The 27638-nt window shown below is 46.3% G+C and overlaps 1 protein-coding gene across 1 annotated transcript in view; it reads left to right on the forward strand.

Moving 5' to 3' along the window:
• LOC119161148 (piwi-like protein 1) overlaps positions 1 to 27638 on the forward strand; it is a 292627-nt gene that overhangs the window by 48355 nt on the left and 216634 nt on the right. Inside the window, exon 4 of the mRNA XM_037413500.2 lies at positions 22506 to 22710. Within this exon, the coding sequence (XP_037269397.1) occupies positions 22506 to 22710 (205 nt within the window). The remainder of the gene's footprint in view (positions 1 to 22505; positions 22711 to 27638) is intronic.

Genomic DNA, 27638 nt, shown 5'->3' on the forward strand with positions numbered 1-27638 from the left:
AACCTTTTATCACGTAGCATCTACTGATGCAAGCCCTCAGCACTCTCACTGCCCAACTGGTGAAGAGTCATGGTGCAAGTACAAAAGGCAGTTTCCAAGCAGGAGACTCCTCCGAATCATCGCTGCAACCTGCCGGAGTATGTGGTTGATGCCTTGCGGCCTATTTACACGCGCCTCTCTGACAAGAAATTGCTGGAGCGTTGTCAGCGAGGCAAAACACAGAACCCAAACGAGAGCCTGCACTCCGTCATCTGGTCGCTCGTGTCCAAAAACAAACACGCGTTGCTTTTCACCGTTGAAGCTGCTGTGGCCGAAGCTGTCGCAAGGTTCAACGCTGGCAAAGGGAAAGCAGATGCCGCCATATTGAAGGAGCTGCACCTGCAGCAGTGTTTTGGCCGCTGAAAGATGCTCAGAAAAAGTCAGTCGCCGACTAGTGGCATCAGAGAAGCATGAGCATGCTGAACAAATTCAAGCATGCCATGAAAAGAAAGCGCACCAAGAAGAATGATGATGACTACATTCCTGGTGGCTTCTAACATGGTTAATACACCGATTCACACCTTTTCTTGTTAAATATAAGTGCTCGGCATGTTCCTAAACTTCTTTTCTCGTTTTCTCAAAACATTTTTCATCACAACCTAAGCCATTGCCCACAGTATCTTTTGATGTAGCAGTCGGATTTTGATAATTCTTGCAGCACTTGAAAGCTTATACATTGATTGTACAAGAAAACAAAAAAATGTAATATTTTTATTTACAATAGGGATTTAATTAGCAACAAACTTAAGCAACAGTTTCAGATTTCTAATGAGTATACTTGTCAAGGCCATAACTCTGGTACCAATGAAACTAAAAATAAAATTATGGTTTTGTTGCACTCCCTGGCCTTCATGGAATGCTGTCATATCAAATTTGTAGCAATATTTTATGAGGAAGATGTCAAAAGGCTGGGCAAAAATTTATGTAACAGTGAATATTTAAAAATCTAAAAGTGATAGCAAAAAACTAATTGCATATTTGTTTTCCGCTGTGAAAAATACATATTGTATTAAACTTTCAGCTGGAAATACTGAAAATTAAAAAAAAAATTTTCAGACTAGTGTCTCCCCTTAAATGTTTACAGAAAACAACGCTGAGATCTGATTTTTAATGTGCAGTTCCAATTATTTTTAATCCTAATTATAAATTTGTTTTTGGTTACATACAGACGGTGAACTTCATTGTGCTGTAATTCAAGAAGCACTTGTTAAATTATTGATCAGCTTGCAGCGTTGCATTCCTTAGAGTTTCTAGTATCCATATATGTGTTTATGACTGCAATTATATGTGCACAAATTTTCATGGTTTAAGCAAACAATACAATGTAATTAGTAATTATCTCGGAATATAAATAACCTGTATAAAAATAGTTGGATAGTTAAAATAAGCTAATGAATTTGAACAAAGCTTTGCAGTTTCACCTAATTTGTTAAAAAAAAAAAAAACCACGTTATCTTTATAACCCATGTCCTCCTTTAAGCCACTTCATTGTTGTGCACTAGTGGCCTGCGGAAAAGCATCCTAAGATTTGGAAGAGGCTGTTATCACTGTTTGCGGAACATAGCGCAGTTTGTTCAGGTACTCATGCGTGTGCACGCTGCCTAATTGTGAATACTAATATGATTGCTGATGCCTAAAAAATGTTACTGGCAATGATTTTTTCTCTAGCCATAAAAAAAAATCAAGCAAAACTGTGTGCTACTCTTTTTTTCTTCTTTTCTCCCCACACCTTAGTCTCAGTTTTACTAATCTCAGAGTTGCCAGCATGGCATATCCACATTCGAGTCCTCAGAGTCTGTCAAAGGATTTGATTGGCGTGGCAAATGCTAATGTGGACTTAATCATTGTTTGCTGGAAGGGGGGAGGGTCAAAATACGTACTACTTTTATTTAAATAGCAGTTCTCATACAGTAAAATCTTGGTAGAACGAGCACCACTTTAATGAACTTTTCAGATTAACAAGCTTTTAAAAGATTTCGTGCTGACTGCTGACACTTTCAATGTAAAATTATTTCACTTCTACGTACTTCAGAATACGAACTCGTGTTCTGAAATCCGTCGCGACCACAGGAGCGATACCCAAGCAGACAAAACAGGGAACGAACGCCATGCTTCATGGAAGATAGGAAGACACTGACGGTGTGGAGGGGAAAAAAAAAAAATGAAAGGACGACATTCTTTTATTTCTTTTTATTGAAACACCGATGCTGCAGGTTTATAAGCGCAGAGGCGAGGGCAACACGGGAGGGCAAGGTCAGCAGGCAGAGGGCAAAGTGGGAGTTGTGGAGCAGAAAGAATAGGAGCGGGAAACATGAGACAGTGAGGGAGCAGAAAACTAAACGCAAGACATTTTCTTTTTTTGCTCTTTCTTTTCTTGGGAAGAGGCCATGACAGCCGTGGCGCTTTGGATTTTTCTTATATTGTCACTTCTACATGTGATCTAGGAGGCCAAAGGGGTATAGGTGTTCTCTGAGGAGGCCTTGTCAGTAGTGTTCATCTTTTTGGTGATTACTTATATCGCGTCCACAAAGCAAGTCGGCGTTCGCGCTACAGTGCTACTACGAAGAGTTCATCTCTGCTTGCGACGAAGAAGTGGAAACAGTTTTTGCTATAAGGAGGAAGAGAAGAATGTGAATGAGCTGCAAAGTTTGTGCTATGCGTGTAAAAAAAAACAGAATTCTTCAACTCTTTCGTTACTACACCTATTCAAATTGATCACCGATGATTGGTGCTTTTCGGTCATGGATTTGGGCTTGTCAAGTTTCTTTCTCGTGCACCCAGCACTTTCTAGTAATTAGTTCAAGCATTCAACTTTCTAAATCTCATTGAATTGGCTGACTTGGGCAACATAGCGATTTTTCTAGACTTTTGCGTGAACCAATATGCGTGTGTAGTTAGAAAAATGCACTAGGTTGGCGAACTTGAAAGAAGTGCATGCCCCTCATGATTATGCAACAGTAACATAGAAGTTCTGTAATGAAAAGAAACGTTGCAAGCCAAATATAGAATTGATGTGCTAGCTTCGCAATTGGATCGAGCTGAGCAGTAATAATTGTCGGAAATTTATGCCAGCTAATCAATAGAGAGCCGTTGCTAGAAGTCGGGGAAAATTAATTCTACAAAAAATTATTTCCCAAGGTTCGCCGCATTTATAAAGTGCACAGGTGGCTTCGCAGCCAGTTTCCAGCCACTTTGGTTTTGCTCGTATCGTTATATCAGACACAGGATCACATCTAGTGTCACTAGTCGCTCCTATTACGCGGTCGTCACCCGCGCATGGGTGCGCATCAGCGCTGCAAAGCAGATGTGCTGTCTTGCGACCAAACCTGAATTTAGTGAGAACGAGCTAAAATTTTATGGCTGACAGCCCCTCGGCTTCAAGTTTTATGGCAACAATGTTTTTCATCAGCCTGAGACATTCGTAGCCGTTCATGGGTTTGTTTTGTTTACCTCCTCAAGTTATCTCCTCCGCCGCTAGTGCGTATAGTTCTGACTTTTGTGCATAATCTAATAGTTACTCAGGTTACGTGCTTGGTCCACACTTCGCTAGGGCCTGGTGTGCTGGCTGCAGAGCTTCTGCTAACGGCAAGAAGGCCCCAGGAGCACATCTTGGCCCTGACTACAGAGCAGTGTGAAAAATTTTAGAACTGCACGCGATATTGTCCTTCTTTTTATTACGATATGTGGAAAGATGCAAAGATGCATATGTTGGAATGCCAGCCTATGCAGAGTGAGGTGGCTCATGGAAAGAGGTGAGGCTAGATGAAATAGCGAAGTTCATTGGACATCTCATTTAGAGGAATTATTCACATCACGGGTATCCATCTATTTTGGAATACCTGGAGACTCTTATCACAAGGCAACGAAAACTTACTGAGAAGAGTGTACAAGTACACTTGTCTCACGAAAAACCAAGCAATGCTTCACCACATGGCATGAGCAATGAAGCAGAAAAAGGCGGATGAGATTTCAACCAAGAAGGACGCGTGTTTTTGCGCTCCCATCCTTACCCCGGTCTTCGCTGCGGGCTCTTAGCACGTAGTTCTTTTAAGGGCTACATATGGCGCCTCAGCGAGGCAACCAGAAAAAACAACACAGCAGGATGCCGTCCTGGCAGCCTCGGCATCATCGTCAGTGCCAACACAGCAGCCGCAGGCCCAATCCAAGCCAGCACGCTCCAAGAAAACCCAGCCGCAAAAAGTCGGCAGCCATCACACTGCTACCATCTCCCCGGCTTCGAGCAAAGCGAAGGCGCACACCGGGTCTCCTGCCACGGCCGTGGGGATCTGCGAGGGATACCTCCCTGGCAGCAACACCTCCTCATCTCAACTACTGCAGCCGCCGAGGAAACGGTGGACGTCGTTTCCTCGGCGAATGTAGCCTTGTTGCTGCAGTGATAAATCGTGCACATCACTGTACCGCTGGCCTTCTTGGTGGTAGTCCCAGCCGACTGCGAGGGGCATACCGGTCTTTTTCTTGCGCGTACGCTTATTTTGCTTTTTTTTTTTATTTCCCCTTACTCACCACGCCTTCTGCCTGCTCGGAGTCCCACGTGACCTTGTTTACGTACGCTGCTCCGAGCTCCCCGCAGGGGCGCCTGCGCAAGTAGGCGTTTGGTGTCTAGCGATACCACGGACCCGAGCTAACGGGGGAGTTTTGGCTCCCTCCCACGCTTAGCCGTGCGTGGCTTTGCCGTGTCCGGGGAAAAAGGGATCCTGGGGGTTGAGCCGACGCTGGGTGATTGGACCTTTAAGGCGCCCCGGCAGAGGCAACACACCCCTTTGGCCCCGGCTTCACGTAGATGGCACCCCTGGGCTGACCCACCCAGGGGAAATCGGCAGTCACCTTTTCCTATCTCTCTCCCCTACAACTTTGTCTTTATCTCTCTTTTTTTAGTCTGTCCTGTCTACTTCTCTCTTCTGTTTACTTCCAATTTTCCTGGTGGCAAGGGTTAACCTTGTGTAATTACTCAATCTTGAGTTGTTATATTTGGTTATAGTGGCAATGTACGGCTGGCGTCTGCAGCCTTATGTTATTAAGTGCTTCAGCGTCCCCTGGTTGGACTCCGTGGTGGGTGGTCGCCATTGCTGCCGAAAAAAAGTACACTACTATGGGAACACCTGCATTTCCCCGTCTCCTAGATCGTCTTCCGCCTAAGAGGGGACGCACCGATGACATATCAATTTTCAATCAACCCAGACAATGCTTTCCAAGGTTCCATGTTGTGCACAGCGAAAATTCAACAAAACAAGCCAGAGCCATATCTCCATTTCTTCTTGCGAAATCTCTGACTGATGTCTTTGGCCCAGGATACAAGGTTACAAAGATGGCTAGCGGAGACCTTCTCCTTGAGCTGCCTGAAAAACATCACTATGAAAAACTTGGTAGTCTCGTAGCATTTGGTGATAACACAGTATCCGTTTCACCTCACAGATCAATGAACACCACATGCGGAGTTGTTTCAGAAGCAGACCTTCTTGAAATGTCTGTACAGGAACTGCTTGAAGGGTGGAAAGAGCAAAATGTCACGGATGTGAAACGAATCGTCATTAGACGCGACAACAAAGAAATACCTACCAAACATTTAATACTCACTTTCGCATCTAGCACACTGCCTTCATCTATAGACACAGGCTACATCAAACTCTCTGTCCGTCCCTACATTCCCAATCCAAGACGGTGTTGTAAATGTCAACGATTTGGTCATGGCTCGCAGAACTGCCAAGGTCAGGAAACTTGTGCAAGATGTGGTAGCCACGGCCACCCATCTGATAATTGTGTTGTTACGCCTCACTGCGTGAATTGTGATGGGGACCACGCCGCGTATTTGCGTTCGTGTCCTAACTGGAAGAAAGAAAAAGAAATAATCACTCTTAAAGTCAAAGAAAACATCACATTCAAAGAAGCAAGACAAAGAGTGTCTCCATTTTACGGCACAACATATGCTGATGCGGCGCGTCAGGGGGCAACGCCGCACCAGCTCTCGCCACCCCTTCGGCCAGCGCAGAGCGAGCCATCGGCTGTGGCGCCTGCCCCCAAGGCGGCAGTAGTTCAGTCTACTCCGCCTCCAAGCAAATCGAGGCCGGAGACTCCAGGGTCCTCTGGTCTCAAGGCCTCACCTCACCAGGCGAGGCCTAAAATCCAAACCACCAGCTCGCATGTGCGGGCATCCAGTGCCTCTGAGTAGGCAATGGATACAACGGTACCCTTGGTACCGAAAGAGCGGCGCGCCTCCTTGGAGCACGCCAAGAAAAACAAAAAACCAATAACGGGGCCGGACGACCGTCCTGCCACCTGAATTAACGAGCTCACTCCAACACAGGATACTCTTTGTACACACAGCAGCATCTCTCTTGTTTAAATATGCAGACAGAAATATTACAGTGGAACATCCGAGGCCTTCTTCGAAACCTCGATGACTTACAAGAACTCCTCCATGAACACAATCCAAGAGTGCTGTGTGTACAAGAGACACACTTAAAACGAGCAAACGCAAACTTTTTACGTAACTACGTAATCTTCCGAAAGGATAGAGATGATGCCATGCCACCATCCGGTGGTGTAGCGGTTATAGTTAGTCAAGGTATAGCATGTACACAATTACCCCTTCAAACTTCCCTCGAGGCGGTGGCTGTCCGAGCAGTTATTCTAAACAAACTTGTCACAGTCTGCTCTTTGTACATACTTCCGCACCACCGTCTTGAAAAACTTCAATTCCAGTCTTTAATAGACGAACTACCTGAACCTTATCTGGTCCTTGGGGACCTGAACGCACATAATGGTCTGTGGGGTGACTCTCGCTGTGATGCGCGAGGTCGTCTCATTGAACAATTCCTCATTTCATCGGGTGCTTGTCTGTTGAATAGGAAAGAGGCAACATACTATAACCTTGCCAACAAAACTTACTCTTCTATAGACCTCAGTATCGCATCTCCTTCACTTGTACCATTACTTCAGTGGAAAGTCATAAATAATCCATACGGAAGTGACCATTTCCCTTTAGTTTTGAGTACACCAATAATAAATGAATGTCCTCCACATGTTCCCAAATGGCTGGTAAACAAAGCCGACTGGGAACAATTTCAAAAGCTTACTCACTTAAATTGGACTGACATATGCGGATTAGGCATAGATGAAGCTGTGCAGTGCTTCACGGCTTTTCTTACTGACGCAGCAACCAAGTGCATTCCACAAACATCTGGACTGCCCGGCAAACGACACGTTCCGTGGTGGAACACTGAGTGTCAGAATGCGCGAAAGGAACAGAACAGGGCATGGAGGTTGCTGCGGAACTCGCCGACAGCGGAAAACCTTGAGAGCTTCAAGAAAATAAAATCTCGAGGCAGGAGAACGCGTCGGCAGGCCAGAAAAGAAAGCTGGCACAAGTTTTTATCTAGAATAAATTCATATACACAAGAGGCTAAAGTCTGGAACATGGTTCGTAGGGTAGCAGGAAGACAAGTACACTCACTCCCACTCGTAAGCACACAGGGTGATAGCCTGGAAGATCAAGCGAACTTCCTCGGTGCACACTACGAGCAGGTGTCTAGCTCGTCACACTACACTGAAGCTTTCCAAAGATACAAAGCAAAGATAGAAAAGCAGAAACTAGAATTCAAGTGCACAAATTACGAGGCATACAACCAACCTTTCAACTTAGCTGAGCTACAAACATCACTAAACTCTTGCAGTAATTCCGCTCCAGGCTACGACCATGTCACATATGAAATGTTGAAAAACCTGCCGCTCAAAACGCGAAAAACTTTACTCTCTCTATACAATGAATGCTATCTGGCTTTCAGGCACCATCCCTGCTTCCTGGAAAGAGGCTATTGTTATCCCTATTTTGAAACAGGGCAAGGACCCTTCCTCAGTTTCAAGTTATAGGCCCATTGCACTAACCAGCTGCCTTTGTAAACTTTTTGAAAAAATGATAAACCGCCGACTTTTACATTTCCTCGAAACACACAATCTGCTCGACCAATTTCAGTGTGGGTTTCGAGAGGGTAGATCCACCACCGACCATCTGGTGCGTATCAAGGCACAGATCCCAGACGCTTTCGTCAACAAACAATACTTCCTCTTAGTGTTTCTCGATATCGAGAAGGCCTACAACACAACATGGCGTTTTGGCATATTAAGGGGGGACGCGGCACTTCGGGACCGAAAATCAGCCAAAAAATCGAGTTTTCCCGGACCTTCTTATCGCGTTCCCGACATCATTGCGCACCTATTTACAAAATTTCATAGCCGAATACCATCAACTTTTATCGTTATTCAACTTTAAAAAACCGAAAACGGGCGTCCTGCCCTTTAAATTGAGGGCGAATAGCGTAGGTTTCGGCTCTACGATACGCGGGAACTACGCGCTCGATCGGCGCCATTTTGGTCTTGTTTGAAAGAACGCGTTTTCAGCTGTTTTTTTTATTCAGTAAGCAACATTGAGCGTTTCCCCGGCTCAAAAACGGGGCCTCAAAGACGAAGAGCCGCGCTCACTGCCATTGGCTAAATGGCGCACGTGACTGAAATGGCGCTTTCCGGTTGGCTGGAAACTCGCGGCTTGCGCCTGCATACGCGACCCGACGCCATTTTGAAAGGGTTACCGCTGTGACGCCTCGAAATCGGCAGAGCACTCTGAAGCTTCTGATCGTATCGCCATGCCTGGAAACGCAAAAAAGTATCGGACCGTGCACGCATTTGGTCGCAGGAAACGCAAAGGTCGTGGGAGAAAGTCTACGAAGTCATCAGAGCCCTTGGTTGACTCCGACGAACGATGTGTCGACGCTCCGCGGCCGTTCAGCGATGGTGCGACCGAGCGCGTTGCCTCCTCCGACGATGACGGTGAAGCGAACTCCGGACGACTACAAATCGACGCCAAGGTGGTGACAAACGCCGAAGTTGAAGAAAATCATGCCCGGGAGAAAGCGACGCTCGACCGGCTTTCATCGGCGCCAGCAACTGCACGGAAAATTGACTTTTTCACCGTGAGTTGTAGCGAGGCAACCGCACAGGACTCGGACCACGCTGCTCCTTATCTGCTTATGCATCTAGATATCCTAAACGCGATAATGGGTGCCTTGTGTTGCAAAGCCTGCCACGGACCGGCTACGATCGTCAGAGGGGATCAGGACTACGGACTTGCCGTGAAAGTGCTAGTGCAGTGTGAAAGGTGCGGCGAGATCGCGAATGAATGGACTTCGCCCCGCGCGAACGGCACGAAAACGTGCAATCCGTTTGAAGTAAATCTTCTCGCTTCGAGGGCGATCGTGGCTACCGGCAACGGCCAAACGAAAATGAACGATATTTTCGCAACAATGGGCATCTCACACCGCGGTATGCACCACAAGACGTTTTAGCGGCATTTGAAGAACACGCTGGCACCCGCTGCAACGCGAGCGGCTGAGTCCGCTATGAGCGAATGTGCGGAAAAGGTTAGAACAATTTATGATGACTTGTGCTTCGGCCACCGGGGCAATATTGCCGTTAGCTACGACGGCACGTGGAAGACGCGAGGCCATTCTTCCCACATCGGCGTGGGCACAGTTATCGAATTATTTAGTGGCTACGTGTTGGACTACGTCGTTCTTTCCAACTTTTGCCTAGGCTGCGAGGTGGGCCCAAAGCCTAGTAGTGAGGGCTATCAAGAATGGAAGGCTAACCACAAATGCCAAAAAAATACGAACAGCAAAGCGGGGCAAATGGAAGTGGAGGCGGCTCTAATTCTATTTCAGAGGTCGCTTGAACGCCATGGCCTGCGCTACACAACTATGCTGTCTGATGGAGACTCTAGGACATTTTGCGCCATACAAGACGCCAAGGTGTATGGTTACATTGACGTGCAGAAGGAAGACTGTATTAATCATGTACAGAAACGGATGGGCACCGCATTGAGAAACCTGGTGCAGAAACAAAAGTGCGATGGGAAAAGAGGCCTTGGTGGGAAAGGCAGGCTCACAGGTGAGCTGATCACCAGGCTGAGCACATATTATGGCCGGGCTCTGAAATCGCATGAAGGTGACGTGGGCGAGATGCAAAAGGCTGTGATGGCCACATACCGCCACGTCACCTCCACTGATGAATGCTCGGACCACAGTCTGTGCCCAGCTGGTGAAACTTCATGGTGTCGGCACAATGCCGCAAAAGCAAAGGGTGAGCCCGACCCCAGGCATGCCTACAATCTACCGAAAGACGTGGCAGAGGCATTACTACCGGTTTATACCCGGCTTTCGGAAAGAGCCCTGCTTCAGAGGTGCGAACGCGGCAAAACGCAGAACTCCAACGAGAGCCTACATTCGGTAATCTGGAGTTTGGCCCCCAAGGAGCACCATGCGTCCCTGTTCGCTGTTGAAGCAGATGTTGCAGAAGCAGTGCTGCGCTTCAACACGGGCAATTTGAATTCTGCAACGGCAATCTTAGGTGAAAGGGACATGAATGCGACAAGTACTGGTGCCAGGAGAGCGAGAGAAAAAGACCACCGTCGCAGCATTGTCTCCAACAAGAAAAGAACAGCCTCATTGGAACTCCGGAAGCTAGTGAAGAGGACGCATGAGCACAGAATGCATTCAGACTATGCTTCTGGTGCGTTTTGAGGTTGTCTTGTTGCATCTTCTGCAATAAAAATGTGTGCCCACGTTTTTTCTCGATTTCTCAAAACGATAATTTTCATGTGCTTCCCATTATGCGGAGCAATATCTCTTGTTCTATCTGGGTTATCATTACGATTTCTTTTTTGTTTCGAAGATAAATGCAGGGGATGTGTCGTAAAGTAAGTTTTATTGTAATAATTTTTGGAGAAAATTCTCTAAATGGATCTTTTGTTTCAAGTGTAGATGGGGAAATTTTTCATGTCATATTCAACATCCCACAACTTTACTTCGAAATAGCCCAGAACAATCATTTATACTTTATTGCACACTGTGAACATACCGAATTGGTTCTATAGGTTGCACATCAATATCCAAGTTACAGTTAATTAGCTAATTAGGCCTTAATTGAAAAAGTCGCAGTTCATTATATCTTTAGAACTAATTGTCACAGCAAAAAAAAAATTAGATTTTTGAAATCAGCAGTAAAATCTACATAGGCTCTCCTAATTTGACTGAGGTACTCGCAAAAATAAGAGTTTTTGGAAGGTGTAGCATCCCCCCTTAAGAGACTTGTCTCACCTGGGTGTGCGCGGTAGAATGCTTTCCATAATCGAGAGTTACTTGTCCAATCGGAAATTCCGTGTCCGTGTGGGCAGTATTCTCTCGCAAACATTTGTGCAAGAAACGGGAGTACTGCAAGGTGGTGTACTTAGTTGTACACTTATTATTATTAAAATGAATTCTTTGCACCTGTCCATCCCCCGCAACATGTTCTATTCCACATATGTCGATGACATCCAGCTTGGCTTTAAGTCATGCAACCTAGCAATGTGTGAGCGGCAGGTTCGGTTAGGTTTAAACAAGGTCTCTAAATGGGCAGAGGAAAACGGATTCCGGCTGAACCCAGGAAAAAGCACGTGTGTCTTGTTCTCCCGAAAGAGAGGCATGCACTCAGAACCCGACATTGAACTGAACGGCCAACGTCTGTTGTCAATGCGGAGCATAAATTCCTAGGCTTAATCTTGGGCAACAAGTTGACCTTCGTACCACACATAAAGTATTTAAAAACAAAATGTTTAAAAGCCATGAATGTTATAAACGTGTTGTCACGTACTACGTGGGGTAGTGACAGGAAATGCCTCATGAACCTGTATAGAAGCCTCATTCGCACCCGCTTAGATTATGGGGCCATTGTTTATCAGTCTGCGACTCAAAGTGCTTTGAAGATGCTGGATCCTGTGCACCATTTGGGCATCCTCCTTTTTACGGGTGCTTTTCGCACCAGCCCCATAGAAAGCCTTTACGTTGAGTCAAATGAGTGGTCACTTCATCTGCAAAGAACTTACATGTCCTTTGTATATTTCCTTAAGGTGAAAGCAGACAAGAGACACCCCTCATACTCTACTATTAATGATTTGTCGAGCTCCATTCTGTTTCAAAACAGGCCTTCAATGAGGCAGCTCTTCTCAGTTCACCTGAAGGGTCTAGCTGAGGACACTGGAGTGTCACTCGAACACAGTTTAATGGCTCCTGTAGCATACCTTCCACCGTGGCAGGGGCAGACTATAGATTGCGATCTGTCTTTCCTAGAAATTATTAAACATGCGCCTATTGCCCATATTCGAACATACTTCCTGGAACTTCAACACAAATACACACGTCCTGAATTCTTTACAGATGCCTCCAAGTCTAACTCCTCTGTGTCCTACGCTGCTGTTGGCCCTTCCTTTTCGGATGCTGGCCCTCTACATCCAGGCACAAGTATCTTCACAGCGGAAGCTTACGCGAACTTGTGGCAGCTAAACACATCAAACAATTACAAATACAAAATGCAGTAATTTATACAGACTCCCTCAGTGTGGTAACGGCTCTGCACAGTCTTAAAAAACAAAAAAACCCTGTCCTCGCTTCACTTTACTCCATTTTATTTATGCACACTCTACAGACTCAACCAACATGTTGTTGTGTGCTGGGTGCCAGGGCACCGTGAGATTCAAGGCAACATGATGGCGGATCAGCTTGCTGCATCCGTCCATGAGAGCACCGCCATTGCATCCATATCAATCCCGGCCCTTGATATTAAAGCCCTCTCTCAAACGAAAGCTCAGGGACTACTGGCAGAGCAAGTGGGATACACACACACAAAACAAACTACACGTTATTAAGCCACACCTTGGCCATTGGCCACCAGTATCAAAATCACGTCATACAGAGATAACGTTAACGAGGCTCAGGATAGGGCACACATACACGGCAGTCTCATATCTTTTGTCCGGTGGCGATCCACCATTGTGTGACAGATGTGGTGAAGCACTAACAGTTCTTCACATTTTAATTCAGTGCAAACAATTGGACACTCTAAGAAAACAACACTTTCCATCACCCTACCGACAACATATACCTTTACACCCTGCAATGTTCGTCGGTAGGGAACCGCTTTTTAGTCATAAATCATTGTTAGCGTTTTTAAAAGAAATTCATAGCTTTCATGTCATATACCCGGGCATTCCGTAGCACGACCTCTCCAGAGAGGTTTTCGCTGCGGTGGCTACACAATAAAGCACTTGCCTCACAGCCCTTGGACGCAAGCGTATGAACGAGTGAGGCACTTGTGCTAATGCCATACATGTCCACCATCGTTTTTATTATCATTAACTTTTGTCATCTATTCGCATCACACACACCTTTCACGGCATGGTCATGATTTTATTAATTGTATGTCTTTACCCGCATTACCGCGAGGAATTTTATGGCCCTTATACAGCCGCTAATCACAATCATTGTCCACATCTCTTGTCCCATGAACTGTTGCTCTTTGGCCATCAAATGGCCCTTGCGCCAAAAACACCATATATCATCATCATCATCATCAGCTGCTCCGAGCTGCCCGACGCTACTTCTCTTTTTTTCCTTCCTATTCTTCATGGGCGCGTTTAGCCCTTGCAGCATTCTCTCCCCTTCTCTATCAGTTCGGGAATGCCCTAACTTCTTTCCACTTGTCCAGTGGTTTGTTTTTTTCCTTTTTTTTCTCTTCTCTTTTTTTCTTTCCCTTGAGGGGTGCATCTCCTCGCCCCCGGCTTCTCGGCAGGTTTTTCCGTGTATCGCGTATGCCACGTTTGTTTCTTGCGCGCGTGCGCGATACGAGTCATGGAATGCTTTTCACCACCCTTCTCTTACCCCTTTCTTCTTTCTCTTTAATTCCCATTACCGCAATCCCTGCGCTGAACTGTGGAGGTGCCCTCATGGAGAGAGGCGTTAACAGAACCGCGCTTTTTTCTTCCTTTTCCCCTTTCAATGTCACTTCAGCAATGAAGCAGCACCTCGGTTCTGATTTTCTTTGTCCATGTGAAGAGAAACATTTTGTACCACATCAATTATTTTTATACTGTTCCTAGGTCATTTATCTTCAAAATGCATATTCTAAATTTTCTTTGTTTTGAATATTTTTACATATATAGTGTTTTTTATTCCACTGTTTACCAGCTGGTGACGAAAAATTTCAGTTTCCTCATTTTTATTCATTGTGAAATATTTTTGTTGCTCTATGACATACATTTTTTTGGAAAGAGCATTTTATTCTGCAAAGTTTGGTATGCTGCAATGTGTGCTGGAGTACTTTTCAAACTGGCAAAAATGACCTTCCCGAGATATATGAAAAAGAACCATTCTCGCGCGGCAACGAAAGAGTTAGGGAAACGTGTATTTTTTGGTGTTAACTTGAGCATTTGTTTTTTATTGGGAAAAACGAGTTCAAGGAACCACAGTTGTAGAGGTAAGTCATTTTGGCGGTGGAAAATAGCCCTGAGTTTCGTTGTACCCAAAATTTTACTGTATTCGCTCTGCATGGTTTAGGTATTTTGAATGGTTTGTACATATTTTTTTTCTCTAAATGCAAGCGTTATTTTCCATACTGCTTGAAATTTAGTCTTTCGTGATATAAAGTTAATGTTTTTTCCCTGTAACCTGCACCGAATTCAGATTTTATTGGTCCAAAAGTAACATTTTACTGCTTAAAAAATTGCTTCAATTTCTATTTCGGCTGTTGCATCCCTGGGTACGTGCCTTAGGAAACCAACTTCCTTGTTCCTGGTTGGATCTTGATGAAAATTGGCACAGACACTGTGGTAACCTTGCTACTCACCGTAACGGAAGATTACCACGGGTTCTGGCTTAGCGAGCAACAGGGCCGCGTTTTCGTTTCCTGTTCGTGTTTAGTGCACTGCTCTACCCGCGCTCAACTAGCAAAGCGTTTTGTGCCGTGCGGCAAAACAGACGGTGTTCGATCTCAACAGCCACACACGAACACTTTATTGCCTTTGGCGGCACCCCAAACAAGAGTACACCATCCGCTCCTGAAACACAGGCAGCAAAGGCTCCCGCATCACAGACGTTCGCGGAAAAGGGGAGATCGCGAGCAGGGGAGATCACGAGCAGGAGCTTTGACATACCGGTCAGGAAAAGGTCCGTCGCAACTATGCTGTGCACTTTTTAGATGGCTACTCGCCCGGGTCGCGAGAGTTAAGGCAGAGTTCATACGTGTAGGCCTCTAGCAAGTGTGGCTTGGCACGCTACAACCACGTCAAGCACTAGGCACCACTGTTTGGCTTATCGTATAGTACCGAAGCTAACACACAGGTAAACACGTCCGCTGAGGATGTTTAGGCACCCAGGCAGGCTACAGTCCAGCAATTCCCAAAGGGGACGCGGATGAAGGAAAAACACGTCCTTACTAAGCGTCGGCCAAGAGAGACCCTTCCCGGTGCGCACGTGACTCAGCCTCGCCAATTCTCGCAGCCCCCGAAACCACGTGTTGCACCCATGCGTGGCGCCATCTATCACCACACGCTGTTGCCAGAGTACGAGAGAAAAGGGAGTGGCCGTACGGCGGAAATGCCTGCGAAATCGTCGCGGGTGCACTACAGATGCCCACAACTTAAAGAATGGCCTCAGACAAAAATGATGAGAGACAAATTATTTTTTCATTGAACCTCGGGAAGGGGCTGAAGGATTTATAAAACGATGTAAATAGTTAGCAACTATTGTACGGTGTGTAAAGTTGTTTGCGCTGCGTGGCACACGTGTCTCGCCCAAAAGCCGCATTTCGTGTGGCAACTAGCGGGCGATAGATGGCGTTGTGTTCGCGTTGACCACCACTATCGTCATCATCATCATCATCATGTGGTAGCGCCGGTGGTGGCCCCTGGCAGAAGTGGGCTTTGGGGGGGGGGGGGGGGGGGGTTTGACGGTTGCTGCAAACAACGGTTCTCTCGCGGTGGGTCTGCCGTAGACGGCACTGCGGGCCGCCTGCGGTAGGCCCACGTGGTGAGTGGAGCGTTGGAGACGTTGCCTTTTGTGTGCTGTTGTGTTGTGTTGTTTGAGTGTTTGGTGAATTTGTGTAATGATGACTTAGCGTGTTGATAACGACTGATGTATCGATGCGGTGGATGATATCGTCCTTCAAAAGTAGTTAAACAATTGCAAGTGTGTGTTTGTTTGTTTGCCCCGACCGCGTCAATTGTGTCCTTTCACTCCAAGAGCGTGGTGTGGCGCTCGCTCGCCTATTCGATACCCCACAACAGGTAGCCAAATATATTCTGTAGGGGGCTGCGTTTTCAAAATAATCTTTTTGCAACACTAAAACTTATACTTGAAGGTTTCTTCAGAGACACTGCAATCAGCAAGCACACTTGTACTACAAACAAAAAGTCCTACGAAAAATTTTTAAGAGGGAACACAAGTCTTAGAAGGCCAAAAATAGCGAAAAAATTTACTTTCTGAAGCTGACAGTTTCGAAATCTGTATCATTTATGCGCTTATCTGTGAAGTTTTTAGCTTCTCGTGTCATTATTTCTGGCGCAATTTATAGCACCCCTGTGAGATTAATGTGAGCTCAAATTGGCGTTAAAATTGTGCTTTTTCCGCGCCTAACCGTTGCTGTTACACACAAGCTACTATGGTCATCTTGGTCTCGTTTGGAAGGGTCGTTCTTCATCTTCGATCTCCCGCCACCGCTGGTTCGGCTTGCTCATTGGTTTTTCAGCAAAAACACGCCATCGAGGAGCACCAGCGCGCGATGCGATTCTGTTGGCTGCTTGGGGCACGTGATAGAGACTAGGCATCCGATTGGCCTAGTGCCGTTTCCGGTGTATGCCTCACCATCGTGACGCACACGGCCATGTGCCATTTTGTCATGGTGCTGTTGACTGCCTGCTGCAGTAAAGAAGTTCCGTGCCACACTGATTCGTGAAGTGGGTCTGGCAATCGTTCGTTTGCCGTGAAGTTCATAAAGAGCCCCACTAGGCTCAGGACAACGAGGATAATGAACTCGCGACAGTTGGCGGCGGCCGCCGAGTCACCGATCCAGGCCTAGCTTACGTGCGAGCCCGTCGGTTGCCGACAATGTCAATGAAAGCGGCTGTGTTTTGCAGCCTCAGAGGACGGCAAGTAAAAAAGCAGAAGTGAAGCTATCGAGAGATATCAATCTTTGCAGTGATAGAACAGTAGCGCAGTCTTATCGCTAAACGCGCCGATGCCACGATCCCCCGCGTCTGATATAACGACCTTTCTTGTGCGTGAACTGCGCGATGGGTCATCAGAGTGGAGCACGCCACGTGTCGAAAAACAGCAGAAAATGAATCTGTTTGCAATGAATGTGCTCGCCACCCGTGCAATGGAGGCTACTAGCAACAGGAGGCTACTAGCAACAACTTTTAACGACGTGTTTCGCAACAATGTCGCAGTCTCCACTCGAAAATGTGGCAGTCTTACGTGAAAAGGAAACTAACACTTCGGCACTCATGTAGCCTCGAAACTAATGAGCGAGTGCACAAGTTCGGTTCGCGACATTTACGGGTAACTCATTCTAGACAAGCCGCAAAGCATCGCCGTGTCATTTGACAGATTGCGGATGACACGTGTGCATTCGTCGCACATCGGCGTCAGTACAGTCACTGAACTGATAAGCAGTTTTGTCAGCAGACGAGCACGTCGTGACAGCTTGCAGAAGGGTTTGAAGAAACGACACGCTCATGCAAACAATCCGTCCGTTTACATTCCCTGTGCATATTAACTGACTAAAAGTATGTGTGCCATGATATTTTTCACTCAAAACGGCAAAATAAAGTTTTAACAGTATTTTTTTCGAAAACACAGATTTTGACCACTTTCATTGTTTGCTTGTTCTGTCAAAGTGGACCTAGGATAGCTAGAGCTGTAATTATTTTTGCACAATGTAGCTAAATGTGGGTAAAAAAAAAAAAAAACCGCTGAGAGCCAATTTTTAATGTGCGGCTCCAATTTATTTTTGATTTTAATATAAACTTTTTTGTTCTTGGTTACATGCAATGAACTTTATTGTGCTGTAATTCGAGAAGTACTTCTTCAATTTTCGATCAACTTGCAGCGTTGCATTCCTTAGGTTTTTTAGTATCCATATACATACCTGCCAAGTCTCCCAGATTCGGACCGTTTCCTCAGTTTGTACGGTTTTCATGAAAATCTCCCGTAAATCGAAATTTCTATGCGTGGTCTGGCCGCATTTACAAAAAAAGCAGCTCGGTACGCTCCAGGCTTTGTTAACCTTCCCCATTTTGTTACGAATGAGTTTAAGAGGTGTTCATCTAAACGTACAGTAAAATCTCAGTGATGCGAAACCGCGGCAGATACGAATTCGTGAAATTCCCCAGCCAAATTCCACTATGTCTATCGGGCCTAAATTCGAATGTTTCGAATACATTTCCTAATCGCAGCGGGTGATACGGACTTTTTTACGGAAATCGTCAAACGAAGGCCAAGAGCAGCGTACACGAATCTTCGGAAGTACGCGTGCGACCAGGGCTTGTACTGTCTTCTACAGTGCGTGCGATTGTGATTGTTGTTGCCACAACCGCTGTGGACGAAACCTTGGTCGCTCTTGACGCAATCATGTATGGCGACGACGTAACTGACAGAACCCCGAAAGTGTGCGCTCGACCAGCCAAAGCAACGCTGCTCTCCGCAAACTCTGCGGACAAAACTGTGGCAGATGCGATCGTAGATGGCATAAAGTGACTTATTTTTGAAGGCGCGTGCGCACATAAGCACACTGGGGTTGTAAAAGGAACTACCGTTTTCCACAACCGCCGCATGCATAACCGCGGTCGCGGTGACGCGATAGCGATCTACGAGCTCCGAGGACATGCAGCTGTAGATTAGAGGCCGTAAATACGTGAAAAAAAGTCACAGTTTTGCCTCAAGGGCGAAGCAATAAATGCGATAGCAACAACTTGGAGGGCCTCGCTGAGAACGGCAAGCAGTTCGAAACATGCAGCGCGCTGCTCACTCGCAAATTACGCACGAAAACGATACACACGGGACGAGAGCGAACTAACGTTTACCGCTTGACACGTAATGCGCTGTTTAAAGAAAAACGATGCACAATACGTAATCACAAGTACAGTTGAGTAGTGCAAGCTAACAAGTGTCCCAGTTATACCTCGCTGTGTATGAAAAGCGCCCTCGTTTCACCAAGGGGACCTGTGCAGAGACGAAAGTGACCTTTGTGGGTTGGGCAACTAACGCAATCGTTCTAGTGAAAGCCGAAGGCACACGATTCTCCCCACCAAAAGATAAGCATCTACCCCTCCCCCTATCCGCGGGGCATCCCATCATGAAAGATAATCACGCATCGCATCGTGAGGAGCTGGGCGCGGAGTGCAGGTGCCTTTTTTTCTTCTTGAGCGCTCATATACACGGTATATAGATACGTATACATATAGGGCGAATGACGGCGGCGACAGCGAAACATCAGCCTAGACTGTCCATATAACTGCTATCGCAATAAAAAGGGGCCAGACGCGTTTTAGGCGTTCCTGTCAAAAGAATCTAGTAATGAGCAAAGCTTTGACCCGCGCTTTTGTGGCAGCCAGCTTCACCGTCCCATCCGTTCACGTGTGTCCCAGGAAGACATGCGCGAGTTGTTTTGAAGGAAATAGATTCTGCTAGCTGTGTTGATCCTTCGAGATTCTCATCTTAGTGGGAATCCTACCCACGTGTGTTCGGCCACTCCAAGCCACTATAAGACCGCATCACTGATATTGGCGCTTGCGAATGAGGCCCACCTTCTCTTGTTTTTCGTGACGTTTTTTTTTTGCTTGTTTGTCCATGGGTTTTTTTTTTATGCCAAAAAATAGCAAATAATTCATTGCACCCCCCCCCCCCCCCCCGCTGCGGAAATCTCCCGGTCCCGGATTAGGACTTTTTGAACTTGGCAGGTATGCATATATGAGTAGATCACTTACGTAATTCTACGTACATACATTTTTACTGTTAAAAATGTTAGAATTCTTTGTTTTGATTGTGGGGTCTGCTGCCGATGCATAAAATGCCCATCCGCGGTTGTGAGTACATATATGTGTTGATCACTTATGTAATTCTACGTACATACATTTTTACTGTTAAAAATGTTAGAACTCTTTGTTTTGATTGTGGGGTCTGCTGCCGATGCATAAAATGCGCATCTGCAGTTATGAGTACAGCCAGCGAGCGATCTGGATGTGCTTTGTCGCTTGCTAAGAAGCACGTTGCCAAGAGTGCGCTAGCGTGTTGTTCTTGCCTGCTAAGTTCAAGGTTTGTCTCGCCGTCAGTGGAGTTAGGCCTAAAGATGACTGATGGCGCGGTGCGCTGTCTATGAGCTTGGCACACCATAGTAATCTGACCGAGCATCTGCTTACAGCTCCTAACTGAAGGGCAATTATATTTTAAGAGATCGTACAGCCATGAACACGTCACGAAGTAGTGATTTTTGACAGCCGTGTCCTCGGGACGCACAAGCTGATCGAGCATCTGCTTACAGCTCCTAACTGAAGCGGAATTATATCCTAAGTGATCGTCCAGCCACGAACACGTCACGAAGTAGCAATTTTTGTCAACCGTGTTCTCGCGACGCACAAGCAGCAGACGATCTCCCGGATAGAGCATCGGGCTGATGGCGAGGCAAGCTGAGGCAACATGGCGGACGCGACCCATGGGAGGCCTTGTAACGTCTGTCAAGTATTTGCTTTTTGTGTGGTTCTTTTTGAACGGAGGAGCGATCTGAAGCGGTGAATTTGAACATTGAGAAATACTCTTTCCGATGAGCCCAAGAAGCTGGTTCCTGGCCGCACCATCACAAAGCTACAGTTGAAATCCGCTACAACGAAACTGACGGGGCGGGGAAAAAGTTTCGTTGAAGTGAAAATTTCGTTGTAGCGAAATCGAAAAATTATAGCTGATCGAGCTAGCGAAACAAACGAACAGTTATTCCCGAAATTGAAAAAGTGTTGGCTGCTTCATATTTCTTCCTAGGAGCGTCACGATGCGATTCTCACCCATGCACTGCGACGTCATGGTGAAAAGCACGCTGAAGCAATGGACACAACGGCTCTCATGAACGAACCTAACAGTTGCATGAACATGTTAATACCAGCAGCTGTGCGCCGTCAAAGTGTATCCGACAACGCCGAGATCGAGGCGGGGTATTGTGCAGTGGTGACTTTTGCCTTGATTTACGCTATTCTTGTCATTCATCGCTCGCGGCTGGCTGATTTTGTTGATAATGCGGACGAACAGCCGCTCTGAATAGTTGCCTAACTGGCCAAGCGCAAATAGAATGATGAGCATTGGCATTTGAAAAGGCATTCTTTCATGATTGCACCCAGCAGATGCATGAAGGAAACCATGAACTGAGCGACTGAGCTTCAGCTTCGGATTGCCTGCAGCTCAAAAGAAAGCCAGTGGCAAAAGCAGGGCAGTTTTATTGCCATCGCTATCGAGCAATGGCGGCGTCCATGCTTGGTAAACAGCGGCTTCTGGTGGTGCCAATGTGTTTCTTTAGACTTTGTTGACGTATTTTCAGGTTCTGAAAATGTATCAAAATGTAAGATTGTGTTTACTGCATAGCATTAAATATCCAAGCCTGGAATCGCACTGTCAAATTTCGTTGAAGCGGGACTGCGGAAGAAAAAGTGCTTGTTATGGCGAACATGTATATGCATTGATTCTTACGGACTGCTGACGGGGAACCGAGAATTTTTCGGCGCAGCGGAAATTTCATGGAAGCGGCATTCGTTGTAGCAAGGTTTGACCACAATTTTTTGAAAATCGCTGTTTTCTCACAATTTACAGAATAACTTTTGCTACCTAGAAGGGCGAAACAAATTTTTTGAAGCACTTCTGCGCGTTTTTCATTGTAGATATTTTGGAATCTTGTAGAATAGTTCCAGAAACTGAAAATTCGATTAAAAAATTTTTTTCTTTGCCATTTTTTTTTGCAATACGAAAGTCTTTTCTCCCCTTAAATTTGGACAGTTACTGTAGTTTTTATTGCTGATTTCAAAAATCTAATTCTTTTATGCAGCGACAATTAGTTTAGAGATATCCTGGACTGCCACTTCTTTAATGGAAGGCCTAAATAACTGCTACTTTCAGATTGATATGCAACCCATATAATCCTTTCGGGATGTTCACAGGTTGCTGTAAAGTATATAATTATTCTGAGATATTTTGAAGCAAAGTTTTAGAATGTTGAACCTGAGGGAAATTTCCCCCCCTCTACATTTGAAACAAAAGATCTATTTAGGAAATTTTTTGAAGAAATAATTAGAACACTTTGCAACACATGCCAACTGTTTATCTTCAAAGCATAAAAGAAAATGTAATGATAATTCAGTTTTCTCTTTACTATGAGTAACAGTAGTTGATAAGGCTATCACTGGGGATAGGTGCAGTAATGATAATTCAGTTTTCTGTTTACTATGAGTAACAGTAGTTGATAAGGCTATCACTGGAGGTAGGTGCAGATAGAAAAATGTGTTCCTGGGCATTTGATTATTAATGCATCGCGGTTGTTACTTCTGTTTTCAGGTGCCCCGCAGATGACTGAGAGAGGTGGAGCACTCGGGCGCAGTATGATGCAAGCACAAGTTGGGAGGACCATGAGAGCAGCTGAGTTGTTGCCAGCTGGGCAGATGCCATCTACTTCAGCACAGCTACCACGAGCTGCCCCGCAAGCACAAGCACCGCGACAGCAACCTGCTATTCCATCTACCCCTGTAGCTGCTCAAGCAAGGTGCTGTCTCGCTTTCCTCGATTGTGTAGTAATTCAAACTTCTTGTTTCACTCATGTGCAGGTGGATGTGAGTCCAGCAAGTTTACCTAAAATTTGAAGGATTGACAATAAGTTTGCATAAAACCCAAACTTGTGCTGTATGAAATGAAAAAAAAAAAAAAATATTGTGGGAAGTTCAATGATTAGATAAAGGGAAATGTGGGCCTTAAAATGATAAAAAAAATGGCCAAAAATGGCTTTTTTATTTTTTTGCAAAACTTATTTTCGGCATGTTTGTGCCTTTTAGCGCATACTCTTGAGGGGGTCTTCGACCTTGGACAGTATGCGCGCGGCTTCACTTCATATCCTCCCCTTGGCATAGTTCATTGCCGTTCTAGAGTCGCACAGTACTGTAGTGCATCCAGGGAGGGGGGAGACGGCTAAGGCGATGGCCATCTCCTCCGCCTGGTGCCCTTGTCCGGCGAAAAAACTTTACCGCAACGCCCATCAGCTTGACGTCGCTGTCCAGGCAATGTGCTGAGCAATTGTCCAGCAGCAAGCAAACACTGAGGTCTTGCTTTTTCATGTTGTTGAACGCAACGATCCAGTTGGCAAAAATGGCCCTCGTCATCCATGAACGTCTGTTAGCAACGGACTTCACTGGCAGGTTTGTCGTGCTTTTGAAGCATCGCGGTTTGGCGCTCTTGGCGATAACGAAGGGGCCGTTTGTCGGACCCGTCCATATTTCCACAGAGCAACATGGTGACTTCCTTTTTTGCTCTGCTTGCCTTTGTGGCACTGTTTGCCTTTGAAGTCAAGCGTCTTTGCTTGTAGCATTTCGTAGAAGAGCCCAGTCTCGTCCGCATTGTTCACATCGGATGCAGCAAACTTCTCGACGATGTCAGCGGCGTTCGACGCGATTCAAGGTGATGCACTATCGCAGTCTGCAGAAGCCCATTTTCCATACAGCACCTTCCCAACAATCTCAGCACTCCTTAAATTGGTTGAGCTACCCGGCACTTGCTTTGAAGTCTTTATTGATGCCTGAAATGCAGGTGTAGTTCTTTGCTTTCTGCTGAATTAGGCTACTGCTGATCGGTATCTGCTTGGCCCTCGTTTTGTAAAACCAGGCCTACACCGCCTTCTCAAGTTCTTTATGGGCTGGCTGGGTCGTCTTCTTCTGTTGGGCAGACGTGCCCTACGCTAGCGCATTTGAGATGCTCGCATCGGATTTCATTATCATCGACAGCGAGCTCAGCGAGATACCGTATTCCTCGGCGATACATTTATTTATTTTTTTCCTGCTGCTGCTGCGGCAATTCACCTTCTGCTCTAGGGAAAGAAACTTCCGTTTCTTACTCTGTGGCGCCGCCATAAGCCCTCACTGCCGTAGATCAAGAAAAACAAAATTTAATATGTAGACCAAAGCTAACAAGGTGTTGGACTACTCATCTACGGAGCCAACGAGACGAGGCACGAGGCGCTAACCAGGGCTAACACTGCCACAGAACAGGCAAAAAAAAAAAAAAAAAAAAGGACGAGCCAGAAGTCAATTTCCAACGTGTAGATTCGGCTTGGCTTCAGCTGGCCAAGCTCGCAGACTTTCACGGCATAACTCTATGCTTCACGGAATGCTGTGAAGCATCGTCATCAACCACTAACGATGCGACCTCCATAGTGTCATCGATTTGCAGCATTCGGCGGGCTACGTGGACTTAAATCAACTTTAGTGCATTTACGATAGTTTTAGCTGTCGGATAATTAAGAAAATGTTTAATATAGACTTAATCTGGGCCAGCTAATAAAAATTTCCTGTTAGAGACAGCGAGAGAAAAAAAAACATAAATGCAAAAACAGCCGCTGTCGTGTGCACTTTCTTTTTTTTTTTCTTGCCGTTTATAAGTATTAAAAGTGTTGTCACTTCAGTTTACTCTGGTAAGCTAGCGTGGTTGAATTTGTGGCTGGTCGAGTAACTTGTGTCCCAGGAAAATTTCATTGAACTGAGAGCACACTAAAAAAGTGGTTCGTTGTGGCAGAGTTCGTTGAAGCGGAGTTTGACTCTATCAGTGTATCAGAATCTGGAACTGAGATATCGTAGAACTGAATGCTGTGAAAGACCATTACTTACATTTTGAGAAAAGAAAGAAAAAAAAAAACACGCTTTAATTACACACGAGAGTAAAAACACATGCACTAATTTCACTTGCAAAACACTAATATGCTTTTGCAAATCACTTAGTCGATTTGGCTCCCACCACCTTTATGTGGTGTGCAATGTTTGCTGCACATCGTCTGCAGATGCACCTTTGTGTGAAGGTGAAACTGATCCCCGCTGTTCTTTTTTTCGTATGCAATTTATGCCTTGATGACCAGGCTTCATTCATACAGTCAAATCTCTTTAATACTATGGTGACCTCGCTACCCACCGTAGCGGATGATCACCGCAGGTTCACGCTTAGAGAGCCACAGGGCCGCGACTCCGTCACCATCTCTAGTATAGCGCACCGCTCCACGCGCGCTCAACTAACAAGGTGTTTAGCGCGGCGCGGCAAAACAGACAGTGTTCGAGTAACAGGAATACACTAACACTTTATTGCCTTTGGCGGCACCCCAAGCAACAGTACAACGTCCGCTCCCGGGACGCGGAGTGCAAAGGCACCCGCACGCGAACGTTCACGATAAGGGGAAACCGCGAGCATGTCGCCGCTGGCAATGGCGAGCTTTGACACGCCGGTCGGGAAAAGGTCCCTCGCAGCGATGCTGCGCACTCTCACGATGGCCACTGGGCCTGGTCGCGAGTGTTAGGGCAAACCTCATACGCGTAGGCCTACAGCAAGTGCGGCTCGGTGTGGTACGACCACTTGAACCACTAGGCACCGCTGTTGGCTTAGCGTACGGTACCGAAGCTAGCACTCAAGTTAACACGTCTGCCGGGATACCAAGGCCCCCTAAGGGAGGCTACAGTCCGGCGATTCCCAAAGGGGACGCGGAGGAAAGAAACACGTGCTTACCCGGTGCCGACCACGGAGGAGAGAGAGCTCTCTCGGTGCGCACGTAACTTGTGCCGCGCCTGCACGTGGCGCCATCTATCGCCATGGGCCGTTACCAGAGCAGGAAAAGCGAAAGGATGCGGCCGTGCGGCGAAATGCCCGCGAAATGGTCGCGGGCGCACCTCAGCTCCCCACAAAACGTACCCGCTTAATGTGTAACTGCGGTTTATACGTAGTCGCGAGGAATCCCCCACCCAGTCTCCATTGAACCCCATGTATTGGTTAACGGCTTAAGCTGTAGTCGCTTGTGGTGTTACATATGGTTACTACGTACTACTTCCGTTCTCGTTATTCATGCTCACGCCGAAAATTGGCAAAATTTCGTGCACGCAGACGTTCGATACACTGGCTTTGACGATTGGACTACAACAGCTAGTAATGGTGACGTTAAATTAAAACATGGCCACATTGACTTACTTTGCGTGCGTACGGCCGTTGCCGATCGCATCATGCAAAAGCATGGCCTTCGAGATCGGTTTTTAGTAACCCAGGAACTCTGGGTCGCTGCTCCCAGTAGGGGGTGCGAATTCACTGTCGCTTTCTAATCCAAGCCAAGTATGTATTCTAAACAGCTCAACAGCGCTGAGCCAGGCTGAGCGTGTTTCTTTATTCGGTCTCTAGAACGTGGTCCAAGACGAGCCCGGAGAATAGTACAACAGTGCCAAGTGCAATGCGGGACAAATGTCCGCGGTCATCCACGACCCGTCGAAGTGTGTGCTGATGATATCGCCAAGATTGCTCACGGTCAAGCTTGCTGTATTATATCCAGACCGCCTCCACACTATCTTGCTCATAAAGAAATTTCGTAATAAGGGACCTAGCTGCGTATCATGTTGTCTTGGACGCTGAATTTCACCTTTGGGTAGTAACTACTGGGTTTCAGATTGCCAAGGAAAATTACAAGGGGTGTGCAATCATTAGAAATTTTGAATATTTCTGGAATAGTCTTTGCTGTTTGATTCAATTTACTCTGGAAATTTACAATTCAAAATATTCGAGCCTCCCGAAGGCAAATACGGTCAATGCCAGAGTGGCTGAGAGAGAGAGAGAGAGAGAGAGAGAGAGAGAGAGAGAGAGAGAGAGAGAGAGAGAGAGAGAGAGAAACTTTTTATTTTAATCAGAGAAATGTTGGGTTGGGCTCTCAGTCCAGAGCTCCAACAGCGGCTTCTGCGTACCGCGTCCGCCGAACTAGCGTCTGCTGGCCACTCGGGCTTTCATCGCGCAGCATGGCCTCCCAGTCTTGTGGGGTAGGAATAGGAGAGGAGTTGGCAGAGTGCCTGGCAGGCGGACGCTGACATTCTAGCATTACGTGAAATAACGTCTCTACTGCTGCACAGCCAGGGCATTTGTCAGGGTAAGAAGTGGGATGGAAGATGTGGAGGAAATAGAGGTTCGGAAATGTGTTCGCCTGCAGTTGACGCACCGCAGTTGCATCCTCTCGTGTGAGCATGTGATGTGGTGTAGGGCACCGAATGAGTTCTTGTCTGTAGTGATTGAGAGGGTCTCGGCATCCTAGAAGTTCCATGTTTGTGTGCTCATCTGGGGTGGATAGCTCTTTCTCGGCATCCCGGTTAGTGAGTGCTCGGTTAGCTGCCTGAGTGCAGTCATGACTGGAAAGAGAGGCATGCCCAGGGGTCCAGACAAGTTGGAACTTGTGTGGCGTGTGGAATGTAGTGTTCAAAATTCGGTGTGTGGGCTGTGAGACAATACCCCGTGTAAAGGCAAGGCAGCTATTCATTGAATCTGTAAAGATTATAATATCTGTTTGAGGAAGGTTTATGGCAGCGTGGGAAATCGCCAGAGCAACGGCACACTCTTTGCCCTCAGATATGTTCTTTGTAGGTACGCTGGTTGAGGCTACTACGTCATGATCATTGTTCACCACTGCTCCAACTGTAA

Source organism: Rhipicephalus microplus, chromosome X (genome assembly GCF_043290135.1).
Source record: "Rhipicephalus microplus isolate Deutch F79 chromosome X, USDA_Rmic, whole genome shotgun sequence".
NCBI classification, from domain to species: Eukaryota; Metazoa; Arthropoda; class Arachnida; order Ixodida; family Ixodidae; genus Rhipicephalus; species Rhipicephalus microplus.